Source organism: Camarhynchus parvulus, chromosome 2 (assembly GCF_901933205.1).
Source record: "Camarhynchus parvulus chromosome 2, STF_HiC, whole genome shotgun sequence".
Classification (NCBI taxonomy): Eukaryota; Metazoa; Chordata; class Aves; order Passeriformes; family Thraupidae; genus Camarhynchus; species Camarhynchus parvulus.
Genome location: NC_044572.1, coordinates 20,724,406 through 20,742,242, shown reverse-complemented (window position 1 = coordinate 20,742,242; position 17,837 = coordinate 20,724,406). Strand labels below are relative to the sequence as shown.

The 17,837-nt window shown below is 36.8% G+C and overlaps 1 protein-coding gene across 2 annotated transcripts in view; it reads right to left on the bottom strand.

Annotated features, from left to right (window-relative positions):
- The window catches only part of TRDMT1 (tRNA aspartic acid methyltransferase 1), a 28,910-nt gene that overhangs the window by 9,154 nt on the left and 1,919 nt on the right, over nt 1-17,837 (bottom strand). Inside the window, exons 1-8 of one of the 2 annotated variants that reach the window (XM_030943785.1) lie at nt 12,171-12,218; nt 11,545-11,654; nt 9,831-9,907; nt 8,264-8,335; nt 4,817-4,882; nt 3,293-3,362; nt 1,916-1,999; nt 1,040-1,407 (exon numbers count right to left, since the gene is read on the bottom strand). In XM_030943785.1, the coding sequence (XP_030799645.1) occupies nt 1,040-1,407; nt 1,916-1,999; nt 3,293-3,362; nt 4,817-4,882; nt 8,264-8,335; nt 9,831-9,868 (698 nt within the window). In that variant the 5' untranslated portion in view covers nt 9,869-9,907; nt 11,545-11,654; nt 12,171-12,218. Of the gene's footprint in view, nt 1-1,039; nt 1,408-1,915; nt 2,000-3,292; nt 3,363-4,816; nt 4,883-8,263; nt 8,336-9,830; nt 9,908-11,544; nt 11,655-12,170; nt 12,219-17,837 lie in introns of those variants that run through there. The other variant, XM_030943784.1, reaches the window with a different exon arrangement.

The window sequence follows — 17,837 nt, the reverse complement described above, 5'->3', positions numbered from 1 at the left end:
TCAGACACCATTCTGGCTAAGGGTTTTTTGACTATTCTAGTTAAGAAAGATATTTCACAAGATGCTGACCCCACCTCAACTCAAAAGAGAGAGGGCAGAAAAGGCACATACATATGTGAGCTGAGGGAAGACCTTTCCCATTGCACAAATTTCAAACTTTTGAAATTTTTTTTCTTCATCTTTATTGTCTAAACCTTTAAAATAAAAAAAAATTTGCAGGAATTCTGTCAATCTGGCAGTCTAAGTTCTCCTAATTAAAAAAAAATGTTACAATTAGCTTTAACTCATCGTCCAAGACATTTTACTGAAACACTCAGCAAACTCAAAAGACCAATCCAATTAGAAAAAATTATCAGTATTAAAAATTCCCACAAATTTGCAGGCTCCAACTGGAATGTTTCAATATAAATGCATTCAGTGGAAAAGCTCCTGACCAGTTGTCCACAGAGTTTCAGAACACACACCAACTTCTAGAAGTCAAACTTAAAATTGGAAAGTACAAATCAGAAAACTACTAGACAGAAAAGCACCGATCTTCTGCTCCATCAAATATGATTTGTAACGCAGCAACCTAACTGCTTTCATGACAATCTCCAGCATCATCTGATCTACATAGCTGAAAAATCCAAGAAATCAATAAAATGTACAGTGGAGACAGATTTAATGAGGAATGGATCTGTCATGCATGACACTTTGTGACTTCATTGAGCAATATAAAGAAATTCATTAATGAATCAGCACTATACCAGTCTACTGGAACCATATTTCTGCAGGGGTAATTAAGCTTCTGTGAAGGTCAACAACAAATGGCAACTGTCTTTTGTGAATGCCTTTGTGGAGTGGGCACATGATGTTCTCCCAGACAGATTCTCATGCAGGCATTCCACTGGACCAGCAAGCACACCAAATAAGGAGATTTCTTTCAAAGGCCTAGGATTTTTGCATGAAACACCTCTCTGTGATTTTACAGGACACAAGCAAGAAAATACACCTAAAATTTCAGGACATGATTTAGCAAGACATTCTCTCGGCACCTTACCCTTTTGTAAAGCACGTGGATCTCCGGCAGGTGGGTTTAACAATGTCTAACAAGAGAGCATAGCGCAGTAAGGACTTTGGTGGTAAGAAATATTGACTCATTTCTTCATTTTCCTCTTCCAAGAAGTCTTGTAGCATTTGAATAGAGGAATCATTATCCTGATTATGTTTCCTTTCCATCTCTTCTACTGTTTCAAGCTTAAACAGAAAGGCCCCTTTTGGTAAACTCTTCTTGCTGCTGCAATCTGCACCAATGTTTGGATCCAGATTCTTCTCCTCAGAGGACAAAGAACTGGTTTCACCCACTTTGTCAGCAACTTTTTCCTTGACTAAATCTTCTGGATCCTGATCTGGGAATCTTGTCAATATCTAAGAGGAAATTATGACAAAAATAAAATTAAAGAACTGTATTTAATAAACAACTTGACAGAGAGTAAGAATAAACAACCATACAGAGAGTAAGAATTCCTTCTGAGATGCTCACAGTAACTTTTAGATGTTATTTTCATGAAGATTTCAGAAGCAGTAGCATCAAGATTAGTTGACCTATTGGCAATGATGTCAGAACAGCCTCAAATAATTGCCTTTGCAAAAAGAGCTTTCCAAGTGTGTAAAAAATGTAGCAGTATGACATATTTTCTAGCCCACTATCAGGCTAGAAAACACATCTCCCAAATGTGTAAAGCCATCTAAGCCACAGACATGCACATCCATCCTTACAAAGCTCAATATCCAGGCTGAAAAAAGGAGACAGAATTTAACTTTTCTGTTGGAATCACTCATTCTTCTCCACTTATCAACATACACCACTAAACTGAAAATTTAACCCTCAATCTTCATGAAATGAAGCAAATTCAAGTAATATGGATAGACTCACTTGACCAGGAGCTTGAAAGGAAAATGGTTCTTGGTGAAGCTTTGCAATTAGAAAATACCGCAGCCTAGAATTGGGAATGCCAAGCTGTAATCAAAATTCAGAAGTCTTTAGTCCATGTGATAGTAGAGAAAAAGTTGTCTATAGCATCATACAAGTTATTTGCCATTACATGCAGTAACAGAACTATGACACACTAATAAATTTTATTACTTCAGAGATAGCAGTATTCATGGAATCAGACATTCATAAAATGGTTTATGTTGGAAGGGACCTCAAAGGTCATCTAGTTCCAAGCCCCCTGCTGTGGGCAAGGACACCTTCCACTAGACCAGGTTGCTCAGAGCCCCATCCAACCTGGCCTTGAACACTTCCAGGGATGGGGCATCCACAGCTTCTCTGCACAACCCTCAGTGCCTCACCATCCTCATCACAAAGAACTTCCTCCTGATTCTAATCTAATACTACTCCTTAAGTTTGAATCCATTCCCCCTTGTCCTGTCACTGCAGATTCTTGTAAACAGTCCCTCTCTGTCTTTCTTGTAGTCTCCCATCAGATACTGGAAGACTGCAATTAGGTCACCCTGAAGCCTCCTTTTTCCCAGGGTATTCTCTAGGTATTAGTTGATAATAACTACACACTTGTAACTTCCACACCTAGGTACTTCCAAAGATCCAAGTGAGCAATTATTCTCTGTATCTCATAGTTTTGACCGTCTCTGTAAATATGAATGTAAACAAAATTTTATGTGATGCTAGAAGAAAAATTTACACGCCTCAGAATTTCTTGGGACAGGTACAATCTGTTTGCTGTTAAAAGCAAAAAAGTCTCTCTTTGCTTTTTTAAACAAGGAATTATAAGACACCTAACAATTAAATAAATCCACCACAATTGGTTTTCAAGCTATGTTCTATTAGCTTCTCTCAAATATTTATGGTACTTCACTGATTCCAGTTAGTGTTGCACAATCTGAAATCTCTCTCAAACTTTTTTTCAGTTGCCAGGGTAACACAGAAACAAAGCTCCTCCTCCCACAAGAAACAGTCACATTTTCTGTGCTGGGAAACCCAGAGGCACAGCACTTCTGAAGCAATGGGGCTCCTGCAGGGAAAACCACCTTCCTGGTTACAGTGGAAATTCACGCCTTCTTAAAAATATCAAACGGCAGCAAAGCAATGGGACTAGGATCTGAATACAAACAGCAGCACAATTATGCCAGTATAAGAAATCAGAAGTCATGTCAGTTGGTTTTCTCATTCAAGTGTATCTTTAGCTTCAGGCATGACTCTCTTTTCTAATACAGAAGAGAATTTTCAAATGTTCTTGGACTCAGCGCGCTTTGAACTATTAAATAATATTGGAGCAATTTTAGTACTCACACATGTTGGAGACAAGAGAAATTCCTGATATTTAAATCCACATGTTGCTAGTGTTTGCAAAAGTTCATTCCTAAAAAGAATCAAAAAGCAATTACTCCCTTCACACAGTCTTTAGCCCCTTTTTTAATCCTAAATAAACAGATTAAATTCCACATCATATTTGCCAAAGCATTCATTGAAATAATTGGACAGCAAATTATTGATCTGTCATCCATTACTGAATTTGAGAGACAACATATGAAGTTCAGTGTTAGAGACTATTATGCATTCAAAGGCACCTTATTCTTACTACAGTGCAAATGCCTCTTCAAAAAACATCCCATCTCTAGGAAAGTAATTGTGGTGTGTCAACAGGGAAACTAATTAGAGGGCAAGATACTCTCTTTATCGGGAAACATAAAACAGGAGATTAAAAGCACTACAAATAGCTCACTACTTCCTTCTGCTCACATACACAGCACTGGCTAAGCCTAACAGAGAGGCTAAACTGAGGGATGACAAAAATCACTGGCTTTGATTATAAAAGTGAGGTGGGACTGTGCTTTATAAACAATGAAAAGAGACTGTAGGGGAAATAATTTTCAAAAGACCTTTCTTCTGTATTCCATGCAGACTGCACTAGGCTAGAACTATACAAAAGGCAGGAGCTGTGACCTGTACCCAGCATTGCGTGTGAGACTGCATCCCAGGTGTCATTAAGAGCAAACAAGTGTCCTAATTGGGGTGTTTTCTGAAGTACAGCTTGTCCCAAGCACTGGCCAGCAAGGCACAGCCCAGGGAATCCCAGGGGCTACAAGAGAAGACCATGAACACTGAACCAGTGAGAGAGCTGAGCATGCCTCCCAGCTGCCTGCCATATTGATTAAGAGCAGGACATGCAGGGTGGCAGCTGGTGCTTTAAGGAGCACACAGAAAGATCCAGCGAGAACTGAGAAGGAAGATGGCAACTCTCTCTCTCCTGCTTTGATCACAAGAGAGTGCTCCTGCTGTCATTAGGTAACTGCAGTGACACCTTTCCTCTTCCACATTTCAGACCATAACCAAATATAACATACTTACTGCATCTCTGGACCATTTGATGGCAGCCCTGAATCAGGGATAATCTACTATCAACAAAGGCACTCAAGAAAGCCCCTAGACTATTCTGTGACCGTAACACAAGATACCACGGAATCCTGCCATATATCAACCGCTGAAACCTCTGAGTGTACCACCTATTATCAGTTTTCTTTGAAAACTAATTCTGACCTTTTCTAAAGCAAACATGATCATCAAACAAAATCAAATCAAATACTCATCAAATAAAATTAAAATACTGTTGTATTTTACCCACTTAGAGACATAACCATTTATCTAGTAAGTTCTTCTCATAACTTAAGAATTTAATTCCTGTCCCATCTCAAGCTATTTTGTTAACTCCAACTCTAGGAAATAAAAACCCCTTCTAAAGAATAAATCCCTTCTCCTTCTAAAGAATATATCCTTTTTGCAAACTAAAACCTGCATAGATTAACTACAGTTTACCTTGCAGAAGAGGACTCAAATCCTTTAACATTTTCTAAAAGTAGGTATTTTGGAAGCTTCTGAAGCCTACAAGGAAAAAAAAAAGCAAATTAGTGTAACAAGACATAAAGTACATTATATTCACCCACATATCTGGTTAGCTAGCAGAAAGATCAAAGTATTTCCACATCATGCTAGCTGTTAAAGTTTAGCATCCTTAAAAAAACAACTGAATTTAAAATGTGGACTGCTGGTAAAAGCCACACACCCCACCTATGTTTGGATTAACAGCTGTACCCTCTTGTACTCCATGCATGTACTTTTGAAAATGTTTATCACTCTTCATTTCCTAAAGCACAGTAATTTTATTAAACAGATTCAGTGTGTAATACGAAATATAACTGTTGGGGGAAAACCAATTGCTACTTAGCCATAAAACTGTTGTTTTCAAGTGCTTGTACCTGAAATCAATGTCAAAATGTCACATAAACCTTAATTGTAGCACATCAGAATCAGTATTCATTTAACTGATTTAAGAAACACAACATATTTAGAGTTCAAACTGCAGATATTCTCATTTTTCTAAACTTGACTTTTTTATTTTGATGGGGTGAAGGAGGTGTCTCAGCTTTAGCAGGATCAGTGCAAAGGTCTGGAAATAGGCACATTCCAAAAACAGCACATTAAATCTCTGGAGAAATGAGCACATCCAAACTGTGCCAGGGACTCTTCCAGCAATTTAGAAGCATAGATGATTCAGATTCAAGTCTCTGGGAACATTCTGTAGCACTGATTAATTCTCTAATAAGGCTAATGTAGACACACAATGTCTGTCACACACTGGGATCTCAGAACCACATACAGAAGTAGAATATTAATGCCCCCAGACAGCAGCCTCATGCTTCCTGAAGTTAGTGACTTTGGACTTGCACTGGAACAAATCACAGCAGAATTTGTTTCAGCACATTTTTAATTACGACCAATTAAAAACATCATATGAATTAAAAGAACCAATGCATCTCACAAGAAACTATGCCAAACTTAAAAATACTAAAAATAATAGTGAAAAACTAATACTAAGCTGAGAAAAGCAGCATCAGCCAAATTCCTTGCAGAGGAATGGAGAATATACCTGCTGGTATGTCTACCCACACTGTTCATCATTAACTACTATGAAGCTTCTTTTTCATCAATGAATCCAGAGCACAGCCTGAAATGCAAGCACTCATAGGGGATGGACAGATCATAAGGCAAGTAATCACTGTACAAACAGGAAATGTTAAGTACTTGATAGATATTAACATTAAAAATGTTTCTGTAAAAGCAGCACTTTGATGTTTTAGCATTGGATTTTGTCAGGTTATGGCTTGGACACAATAAACAGACAGTATCTGGACCATCTGGGTTGGACTTTGCTGGCTGGGTGCTCCAAGGACTTCCCACGTCTTTCTAGATCTTGAAGTTGTCCTTACCATTATCTCTAATATTTGACATCCCAGGTTACCTCTGAGCCTCATTTCAGCAATATTTCATTATAAAAGACTGAACAAAAGCTAAGTGCATCCAAGGTATGAGAAATTATTTTACACTTTTCATAAACTGCATGCATACCATAGCAATTTAGAATGTAAAGGGATAATTTCTATATTAAGAATTTCCTTTTTGGGGGCTGAAGTACTCCATACTCAATGTCTCACAAATGTATCATATTCAAAAACACATTAAACGCTATCTTAGTAAAACACAAATCCACTGGAATTGAGAAACTCTACAGAAGCCATCATGTTGAACCTTCTAATGACTACTGAGAGTAGGTGCTGCTTCAAGAACCCTCCCCAGGGAGATAAGGGACATTAGCAGTGTCTCCTGGGGTGTTGAGATAAAAGTGAGACAGCCAAGCCCAGGTCCTTTGCATCATCATGATAAAAATATAGGTCCTGGAGTGTCTAAAGCTTTGGTTTTGAGAAGGAAAAGCTTCTGCTGTTTATCCAGCTAAGTCCACAGCATTTGGGAAGCAGTATTTCCACATTAATGCACTACAATGTCCAAAAGCAGCCAGCCTCTTAACTATGTTTCAGTTTAATGGAAAGGAATCCCCAGGTCAGGATGCCTTTAAGGATATGGAAGATACTATTATTCTGAGAAATTATTAACCTACTCAGTATCTGCCTGGTTTCATTTTCATTTTAACAGATCAGCTGGAAACCTGTGTTACATTTCTTGTTACACAAAAGATATCCTTTGCAACTTCTAAACAACCCACATTCTGTCCCTAATTTTGTGTCTCTGACAGAAGCAGAGGAATAGTAATACCCGCTATTTTTTACCTAGGAATTGTCTAACTTACTCGGCTACAGAATCTGTGTTTTGTTCTGTGTTGTCTGCCACAGATTTCTTATGTATGGCCCTGCCAAGCCACTCAGCCCTTCTGTGTCATTGCTCTCTGCTCATGACAAAGACACAGTTCCATTCAATGTTGTTGGCTGCATAGTTTCCAGAACAAGGATGAAGACTCTTTTCTCCCAGTGCTAACAGCAGTTTGAAAGAGAGGCTTTTTGGTACTGGCTTCCTTCTCTGTTGAAAGCATTCATAAAAAAAAACAAAACAAAAAACAGGAGTAAAAGAGACACCAAACATTCATCTGTCCTTCTCCAACCCTGACAGCAAGATGAACTAATGGAGGAATATAGGAATATATAGGGAACAGCTGCCCTAGTCTCCAGGTGAAGCAAGACTGCCACTAATAAAAATAATTAGGGCTGGCTTATTAGGAACTGGGATCTGACCAGGCAAAAAACAACAGATGAATTCAAGGACACTGTCCAGACAATGCAGTGCTATTCAAATTCTTTAGTATTACTACTCCAAACAAGAGACTGTACTACAAACAAAAAATACACCATCTGCCCCAAGATGTCCAGAAGCAGCACCAAAAAGAACAGAGACTTTAAGAAAGAAGTGGTTGCAAGATGCAGTGCATTGTACAGTCAATAGCACACTTAAACCAATTTTCAAATGGCACCTCTGCAAAATATGACTATATGTTGAATCTAAGCTTTTGTAACCCAATATTTTAAAAACCTTTAATGTTTCCATGAGGCTAATAGACAAACTACTCTATTACCTACTCCTGTTTCTATGTAAAATCAATGTAAATTTGATGTTGAACTGAAAAGAACTCTTTCTTTTCATTTACTGTGTAGGCACAGTTTAAACAGACATGCAATGAAAAGGAAACCAGACGATGAAAGCATAAACAGCAACAATGAAGTGATTACAGCATTAGTAAAATACAAGTATATGTAAGTTACATACGATCACGTGAAAAGAAACACAGAATACAACACAACACCAAAAGTATCCCTCTAAAACATTACAGATATCTTGTCTCACTGAAATATAGAAGACCTAGTTACAACAAAGCCTATTTACAAAAGGGGCTTTACAATGGATGCACTTCATTTATACCTTGGGAGAATATCAAGGATATAGAGAAAGCTCTTGGTCCGTGGATCAGACACATCACCTTGCAGGCCAATTCTAAGAAAGAATAAAGAAACACCTGTGCATTACTCAGAGCAGACTGACATTTGAGCTACATTCTTCTACTGAATGCTGACACTTTGCTTTGAGTTTAGAAAGGAAATTCTGCAAAGGCCTCACATACAGACAGGAGGACCTGCTCACAGAGGCAGTGTCCTCAGAGATGCTCTAAGGAATGGAAGCCTGCCCCTGGAATCCATCAGCTCACAGCAAAGTTAAAATTGAAGCCTTCAGTACTGAAATCCACTCCCCAGTCTGCAAAGGCTTTAGCATTCTGGTCTTGTCCAGCAAAGCCTTTGAACATACTTGGCTCTGAATGAACAAAAAACCCCCACTGGGTTTCTGGGAATACCCTGCTATTTCACACTGAATATATTAAATTATTTCTATGAATTAAAGCCCCATTGTTCACCATTTAGCAGGATGGAGCCCCACATGAATAACTTTGGAATCAATTTTGTAACACTAAACTGGAAAGATTATGTAGGTTACAAAAATAATAATGATTCCAGGCCTGTGTTTCCCTAGCTTATACTTGTATTAGCTCATAAAAAAGAATAAAAGCTTTGTAGAAGAGCTTTAACATGTATCTAAATTAATCAGTCATACACAGACTTTTCTTTTCATCATATTATAAAGAAAAAAATTCGAAATGTTTCCTATATACATCACAGGTTTGCTAATTCATTAGCAAAGGTACTAATTCATTAGCATTAGGTACTAATTCATTTGTACAGATCAGCACCACTTTACAGGGATTTCTTTTCAATCTTAGAACATTTAGTGAGATATACTTTCTTACAGAATCATTATTATCACCATCAACAGACTTTTTTCATGAAGCTACTACTTTGCATGAGTGCAGTTACTAGAATCTTATCCCACTGGTCACTGCTGTCAAATGATATGAATTACAAATCAATCTGACAAATAACATCTCAGTAAACTCAGTCCTTTATCAGCAAGATATGTCTCTTTATCATCCACAAAATCATTTCAAAGACATTATCCTTCTGATCTTGGCTAAAATAGACATAATCTTCAGAATAAACTGTCCGTGTGCATGTGCAATTTTCAAAGCACAAAAAAACCCCAGATTACACTGTTATGTCTCAGGCAGAACTGAGAAATTCCAATCCTCCTTCTGGACTTGCCCCAGGAAAATAGATTGATACCTAAAAGGACTCCTAAACACTATATTTCACTATTAGAGGAATAATACAGGTCACAAAATTGGTGCTGTAAGAAGCTTACTTAACTTAAACTGAATTAATATATACATATGCAAGAAATGTGATCAACAATTAAGATGCAAGTTGCTGAATTTCTCTCACTTCAGTAAACTCCATGGTGAACAGAGCTACACATTTGCTTAGGAAGAGAAAGATACACAGATCACCCACACATAGTGTCACTATGTCTTGATAACATTTCTCCTTTGACCGTATATAGTGCAATAACTGCACTTTTTTCCCAAGTGTCCTGTACCTACCTTGTAAAAGGCTGACAGGGAGGACTCATCAAAACCATATCAAAAGATAATCTATCAAATTCTTTCAGTGTTATGCCCTGAAAACAGAAAAAAATAGAGGAATGTTGAGTGTTGTGAATTGTATGAAATTCTCAAGTCATCTTTCAGATCAAACGACCCCTCTTACTTCCAGTATGCTTCACTTAGCAAAAAACTACCTAATCTCTCACTTGACCTAGTAATTTCAAAATCTTTTCTACCTTGGCAAACCATAAAATGTAAATATGCATTCACTGCTCTTCATATGAAACAAAACTAATAAGGTTAGCATTTATACATAATCTTGAGGTTTGTATCTGCTCATTCTTTGAGGTGTGTAGTGGTTCCTTCAGTAGATACTCACCTGTTATTTCTCCTGAAAATAAAGTATCATTACTCAGACATGAAGTCTCTGTACATCAAAACCAGTGTTCACATACTCAAAATGTGTGTAAAAACATCTGAGAAGAAAAGTAGCTCAAGTGTAAATATAATGATTTTTACCAACCCAAACTATGGGTTTTAGCTCTAAGGGGCCCACTAGCAATGCACCTTATAAAGTTTATTTCATAGATTTTCCCCTATGAAAATTAGTCAAAGATATTGTATGGCTGAAATTCTCCTCTACAAAGACAATCCTGCTTAGAAAAGAAAGAATTAGGTCTGTGGTAGGAATTAATTACACAGGTAGAAATTCCTCTAAACTAAGTTTTCACCTACACTAGAAGATCAACACACTAAGGGGCCAGGAGGAAAGAAGGACAATGATCAAGTAACTATGACTTGGACAAAGAAATCATTCCTTACATATTGTGAGGGATACATATAAAGCAAATGTAATGTAGCTACCCACAGAAAACTAGACAAAAGCTGCTGGTTTTTTCCATTATATTTGAAGAAGGTGTCACTGACTCTAATAATCTGCTCTTGTCTACTATAAAATGATACAGGCAAAGATTAATCTTCTTTTTCCATTATAAAACTATCATTTAGCCAGTTATTACTGAGTGCTGAATAAGCACTTAACCTTTAGCCACCTATTTAACTCTTACTTAAGCTGGTGTCTTAAAGCAGACACAGTATCTTTTACTGTCATGTTGTCAAACCGTAAAAGAAGATGAAGAAGTATACAGTAATTTCTAACTCAATCCAAGCAAAACTCCATGCCTAGCTTGCCTCTCATCTCTTAAAACAGACAACTTTAATCAAATTTTACTTGGTTATTTTTCAAATAATTTGGCAAGTGACAGAATTCCTAAAATATTTTATCTATTGAGCCCATTAAAAAAGATTCAAGAGTGTTCAGTTCAATATATTTTGTTGTGTTTCTCTGAGCCCAACTATAATTTCAAAACAAAGGCATGCCCCCAAGTAATTTAATTACATTTTTTTTAAGTATATGAAAATATTTTTTAATCTAAAAATATGATTTTTGACATTCCTTTATTGATGGTAAGCATTCCTCTTGACATTTATACAACCTTTCTTCATGCAGAAGGCAAGACTTTCTAGAAAAGTCTGCAGTACGAAATCCGTCTTACTTCAACAACCAAACAGCACAAGCAAAGTTATTGTAAAACTGCTTTATTCATAATAACATAAATATTTCCATTTCTCTTGTTACTAATAAAGGCAGTGAAAACAACTCACATCTTACAAATGCAAGACCACAGTAAAAAACAGATTAATTACTCACCTCAATAGTCTTTGCCCATAACGGCGTGCTGGGAAAGTTGTGCTTATAAACATCATTGGCAAGAGTGTTTACATCAACAGCAGCTACAACTTCTGCATATGTGCAGCTTTCTAAAATTATAAAAAAAAATTCAAAACTCTAGCATCTCTTTACTACTCTTAGAAAAATGTAGTTGTTCAGCTGTGTTACAACATCACTAAAAAACAAAAGGCAAATTACACAATCAAATTCTGCTGTGTTGTCTTTGAAACTTTGTATAAAAAACATACTGTTTTTCTAATCATATGGGCAATACTTCCCTTCTTTATATATCCAAAAATGGAAGCTAAACTAGATAAAAAAAGTAGATAAGTAAAGTAGATTAAAAAATTCCAAACAGGGTGTACCTCTACAACATTTCCACCTCTGTGCAGGTCACTGTGGCAGCAAGTTCCGGGCTACAGGAATCCTAAATCAATCCTGCCAAGCCCCACTGCCACTGCCTTATCCTCTGACAACTTACAAGAAATAAGTGTGTTATTTTAGAGGTGTACTACTTCTCATTATGAAAAAATATCATCAATATATTTGACATATGTCTACTCTCCAATAAAAATTGAAGCTGTCTGAAAAACATTTGTGCTTACATTTCAGTAAAGCCTTAGGCCTCAAACTCAACAGCTGCCTCATTTGAGTTAAAGGTCCCAAAATACCAAACTTGGCAGCTTCTCCTCTCTTGGACAGAGGTGTTATTGAAGAGAGGACAGTGTAACAAACTCACAGCTAAAACCCTGAAATAAAAATATACTGAAAAGAATGTAAATAAACAACTGTTAATTTATAAAGAGAGTAATAAAAAGAGAGAAGCTAAGGAGATAAAAAGAGCAGTGTTTACTCCATTGCTCATCATGTCACACTATTTGTTATTACTAAACACAATACCTTCACTGAGGCTTTTTATCCAAGAAGATGGACTGTGGTTACTGTCACAGCTGCAGGCAGAGAAGTGACCCTACCTCCTGATACCCAAGATCAGTATCAACCACCAGGATATTTACATTATGGTCAGCATTACAAAACCTCAGCTGAAACACAGGCAACTTTAAAAAAACTTTTGTAAACCAAAAGAAACAAGGCAAATAGCCACATGCCTTTGAATAATCTCACAATATGCTCAAGTAACACATTAACAAATGACCTTATGAGATACTGCATGAATTACCACTAGTCAGCTAATTATTTACAGTTTGAGGGGATGAAAGCCCAACTGGGATGATCCCGGTGGATTTAATTTTGAATAATTCAGTTACCATCCATCTACTATCTTTCAGGTTTTCAAGGCTGTCTTAGTCAAAACTAAGATGAAAGAGAAATCTGGGTATTGAAAAGATTGTAGCAGACATTTTAACAAGGACCAAGCTAGTTCTTCCAGGTTTACTTGATGCAATCGAGGGCAAAAAGATAAGGTTTTTCACAAGATAAATACCTACAGACCATTAAGGGTCAGCATACAAATCATTGTTTGCCATTACTGTCTTGACCTTTTGACCAGAAGCTGTAACTGAGAACTCAATACAGGTGTATCCACAAGGACAACAGCATGACTACACCTGAGATTACAGAACAGGTAAGTTAACACTGACACCTAGCGTGAAAAGAAAGCTGGATGAATATCTCAATTTAAAAACATGCTCAAGAACCAACACTTCCATCTTCCTAAAACAAAGCTGCAGCATCTAAGTAACAGGAGCAAACTTCCAATACTGCTAAAGAGACCGCTTTTCTTACTCACTCCTTCAGTTCTTAAAACATATTGTCCTAACCAGCTAAGTCTTACTGTGTTTTCCAGGTACTCCAGAAGAAAAATAAAATTAACAAAATCAAGACCCACAAATTATTATCTAAAGTAATACATAGTTTTAAAAGGGCAATTGGAAGGCAAGCTGTACGCTTTCTCTCACAACTCATGATTCAGACACTTGTTTTTTTACTGCCATCCATCCATCTCCTTGCGTACATACAAGAAAAGATAGGCCCAAAAGCCTGGAGATATGGAAGAAAGTACACAGCTAATAGTAACCTACTGAATCCCCTCGCAATACAACGTTCAGTCTAAACCAGAGATGTAAACCAGCATGGAAAAAGGACAGGAACTTTTCCTGAAGTATTCCACCTGAGATCCCCTCTTCCTCATTCAAAGACCGGATAACTTTTTCAAAGTGTCTCCTCCTATTCATTTCAAAGTTGCAGCTCACTTGGGAATTCCTGTAAGAGAACAGACTCCCTCTAAAAGCTGATTAAGCATATTTGTGTGGAAATGCCCTGGAAACGCATGAAGGAGCTCGAGCAGACAAGCAGCTCTCACACATCCAACCTAACAAAGAAAAGCTTGTCTAAATTTCAAACAGTGTGAAAATGCAACATTTTAAATAACTTCTCCTGAAAGCTAAATAACTTTATGTCAAAATGTGATATTCTGCTTTTCTATAGCAATTACACTTACTACTTGAAAATTACTATTAGGAATGCATAATAAAAAAAGCCTGAAAGCAGAATCTAAGAAAAACAGAATGAAGACTGTGTTTAACTATCCCCACTGACAAAAGGCACAAAACCAACTCAGGAATCGCTGACTTGGTGGGATGTTAAATCAACTCCTCAAAATACATAGCAAAGCTTCAATACAGAAACAGACACAGCTCTGGAGATTTTTTTATCCCCCTCAAACAAGCACATCCAATTTTCAAAACACAGATATTTAAGAGAATTACAACAATGCAGGAAACGGTATCATTTTATTCAGACTAAAGAAAAAATAACATATATTTCCTAAGTGAAACTAACTGGCTGCTGGAATACATGATTTGTAGGATTCCTCAACATCAGTTTTTGAATTGACACTTTTCATTTATGAGCAAGATCACATGGTTCAAATGGAAGCCACAGATATGATGGGGAAGTTACTGAGGGAGGCGTTATGACTTATTTTTAGGCAGACTAGATTGTAATATTTTCTCTTGGCTGAAAGCAGGTGAAATCAAATTTGTATCATCCTACTAGTAATGTACTGATTTCACACTTAAAGCTTAAAACCTCTTGGACCCAGACAGCAAAAACTCTCTGACTGTTACTTAAACTGCCTAAAGAGGCAGCAATCAAACTTCGGGTCCCAGTTCTCTGCTTCATTGAACATACAATGCTTACAAGCCCTTTCAGATATGGAGATGTCATTCTTGAGGGAAAGGGAAAGGGACACTGTGGTAAGGATTGGAAGGAGATGCATTCGAAACAAAGGAAGACAACGTGTACATTAGCTTCTGATTTGAAAAAGTAAACCCAAAGAGTGTCACCTTCAAACACCAGAAATAAATTTCTGACATTACAATATCTGTCCTTTTCCTCTTTAGAATTGATTCCTTTGTCATGTGTTTCTGCAGACCTTAAAATTAACATAGATCTGTTTATATTCACTACTGTACTTTTGCAATAGAGTCATCAATGTCAACAGAACACATGAAATACACTGTGTTACAGCAAGGGCAGTTTGGTGGATTTCAGTATATTGGAAAATAGGTGCCAGAACAATTCTCTTTCCTGACAGGTATATGGAAACTGATGGAAAAGGGAAGATTAGTCACAAGTTTTGTCAGTCCTGTTTCCTTTTAAAACAGAGAGCAAAGATTTAATTTCTGAGTGTCAGCTCTTGGCTGAAATGATTAGGCTGAACTGTCCATGGCTACAGTGAACACCACTATCAGTAAACTTGATACCGGGTTCCTGTAGGATACTTAGCAACTCCTTTCACTGCTCTATTTGTAAAGGGTTCAATCATGTTAAGCCATAGAAACTTTATAAACTTACACTATGGCACAACTGGTACCATCCCATGCTACAAAGAGCTATATTTTGGAGAAGCATTAAATTGAGTTTAGGCGTAAAAATTTGCTCAAACCAGCAATATTTTGGTTTTGCATTGTGCTGAATGTCAAAGCCAGTTTTGTCTCCTGGTGTGATAGCTTTGCCCAGTGTAAATACACACACCAGTTAACTGTGCTGTGCAATTCACAGAGACAATCAAATAAAATGAACAAACATGCATAACAGAGCACAAGAGACAAAAGTTGTTACCTTGAAAATTGAAATATAACAATTGCAGAGGAAAAGTATCACTAACTTCATCACTGCAAATTTATGGTATTTTTTAGAATATGCCCTTTAGTGTTTCATGCAAGAGGACTTTTTTTCAGGGACCTGGCAGATTACAAATGCTTGTGGCAGAGACATGGAACCCAGTTTTCATGGGAAAACTGCCTAAATTAATAAGCCAGTTTAGGTTTGTTTTGGTTGGGAACGAGGAAGAGCAGGCTGTTTGTTTCATGGAAAGTTGCTAAGGAAATGAATATGTAGCCATAGATTTTCTAAAAATAAAACACTATTTTTCACTGCAGAAACTGCACTTAATAAAGAACAAATTCACTCACACACACACACAAAAAATTATCATTGATTTAGACATATTTGACTTAAACATCAATCTTTATAAATCCCAAAAGGCTTGAGGTACAGGGTGGGAAGAAGAAAGAAATGCACTTTCATCCCTCAGCGCCTCAATCTTTCAAGAGTGTGAATTTGAAGAGACTCACTGATTTCTGACTTTAACTAAGCTCAACTTTACCATCTTTTGATGGTATCTTTATCAAAAGATACCATCAAAAGATGGTATCTTTTTGCAGGACTTTGGTGTTAAAATATTATTATAAAGCATTCAAAATCTAAAACCAGAAATTCTACATGTGCTGAGATATCTACATCTAAAGTACCAACACAGAGCTAGACAATCCCCAAGATTTTTCTTTTTCAGCTTTAGACTGAAAACCTAAGTTCAGAAACAGCCTTCTCTCCATTGTCAAAAAGAATGTGACTCAACTTTGAAACTATGTACTAACAACTTCTATGTACTCTTCACAGAGAAACACAAGAGACTATAAACTTCCATCAATATGTGAAAATTCAATTATTTTTTTACTGTAGGCAAGGACAATCTCAAAACCAATTGCATTCTATTTGGTACCAAATGCATTCTATGTTAATGACAGCTGCCAAAACAACAAACATCTTCATCCTGCAAGCTATCCTCTAACAAAGTTTTTGAAAGATCACAGCCAAGAAGGGCATCAAGGTACAAAAGTCAGCATCAGATTTCCTGAGAAATACCTATTTGCCAATTGAAACACTGGCAATTTCACAGAAAAGTAGAAAGTTGGACCATCTGAGTTAACCATAATTGACCCCATTACATGGCCAGGAACTAGCCTGCAAGAACTGCAGAATCCCTTTTGTAGAACAAGGCTTTCCCAGGATGCTGCCACTGAAATAGCACACGCTCCCTCTGTTTTCTACATATTCCTATTATTTTTCTTGGCTTACAGATTCACTAGAAACCATACTAAGATAATATATTATTATACATAATCCTCATGTGTTGTGCATCTGGCTTATGGAAGCACTGGAACAATGGAGGCCTTTCTTTCAAACTTCATATTTATATGGAAAAAAACCCCACAACCCTTCTAATATTTCTATACACAATTTAAAAGAAGATGCTGAACAATCTGCCACTGGCTAAATGGAGGATAGGATCAGAGACCTTTTCAAACAGCACAGTTTCATGTACATACATAGGCCAAAAACATATAAGAAACACATTATTAAAGTACTTACAGAGGAACATTCACTTCTTTTCTGTTTTATTTGCACATAAAAGCAAACACTTCAATGCCCCTTGACTTTGTTCCTTCATAAACTGTGTAAGAAAACTGAATCCAGATGTCAAAAGGACTTTAAAAACCAGCAGAAATTATCAAATGCCCAAGTATATCTCTGCTCCCAAATGAAATCCAATTCATCAAAAACAGTTTTATATAATGACCTGTTATTAAATACTTAGCTTAGTGCAAATTTTGTAGAACACCTTTTAATCCAATTGCCTGACTGTTACTTTTAACAAGACTCTAAACAATATTTTCAGCTAGAAGTGTATGGTTTGGACCTTTCCTCAGACAACATGGCTTATGGGCTGAACTCCATTTGCTTCCCAGAACCATAAGCACCCAGATTGAAAAATATTATACCACCTGTAATGCAAATAGCTTTGTGTCTATTCACTTTGCAAATTTCAATTGGTACCTGACCATTTTGAACTAATTAGGGTCATTTACACAAATAATAAATTAAATGTCCTTACTTACAGTCCCTTTATCTGCTTTGGCCGATACCACTACGGAAAAATCTCAGTCTCACTGTTCATACCTATT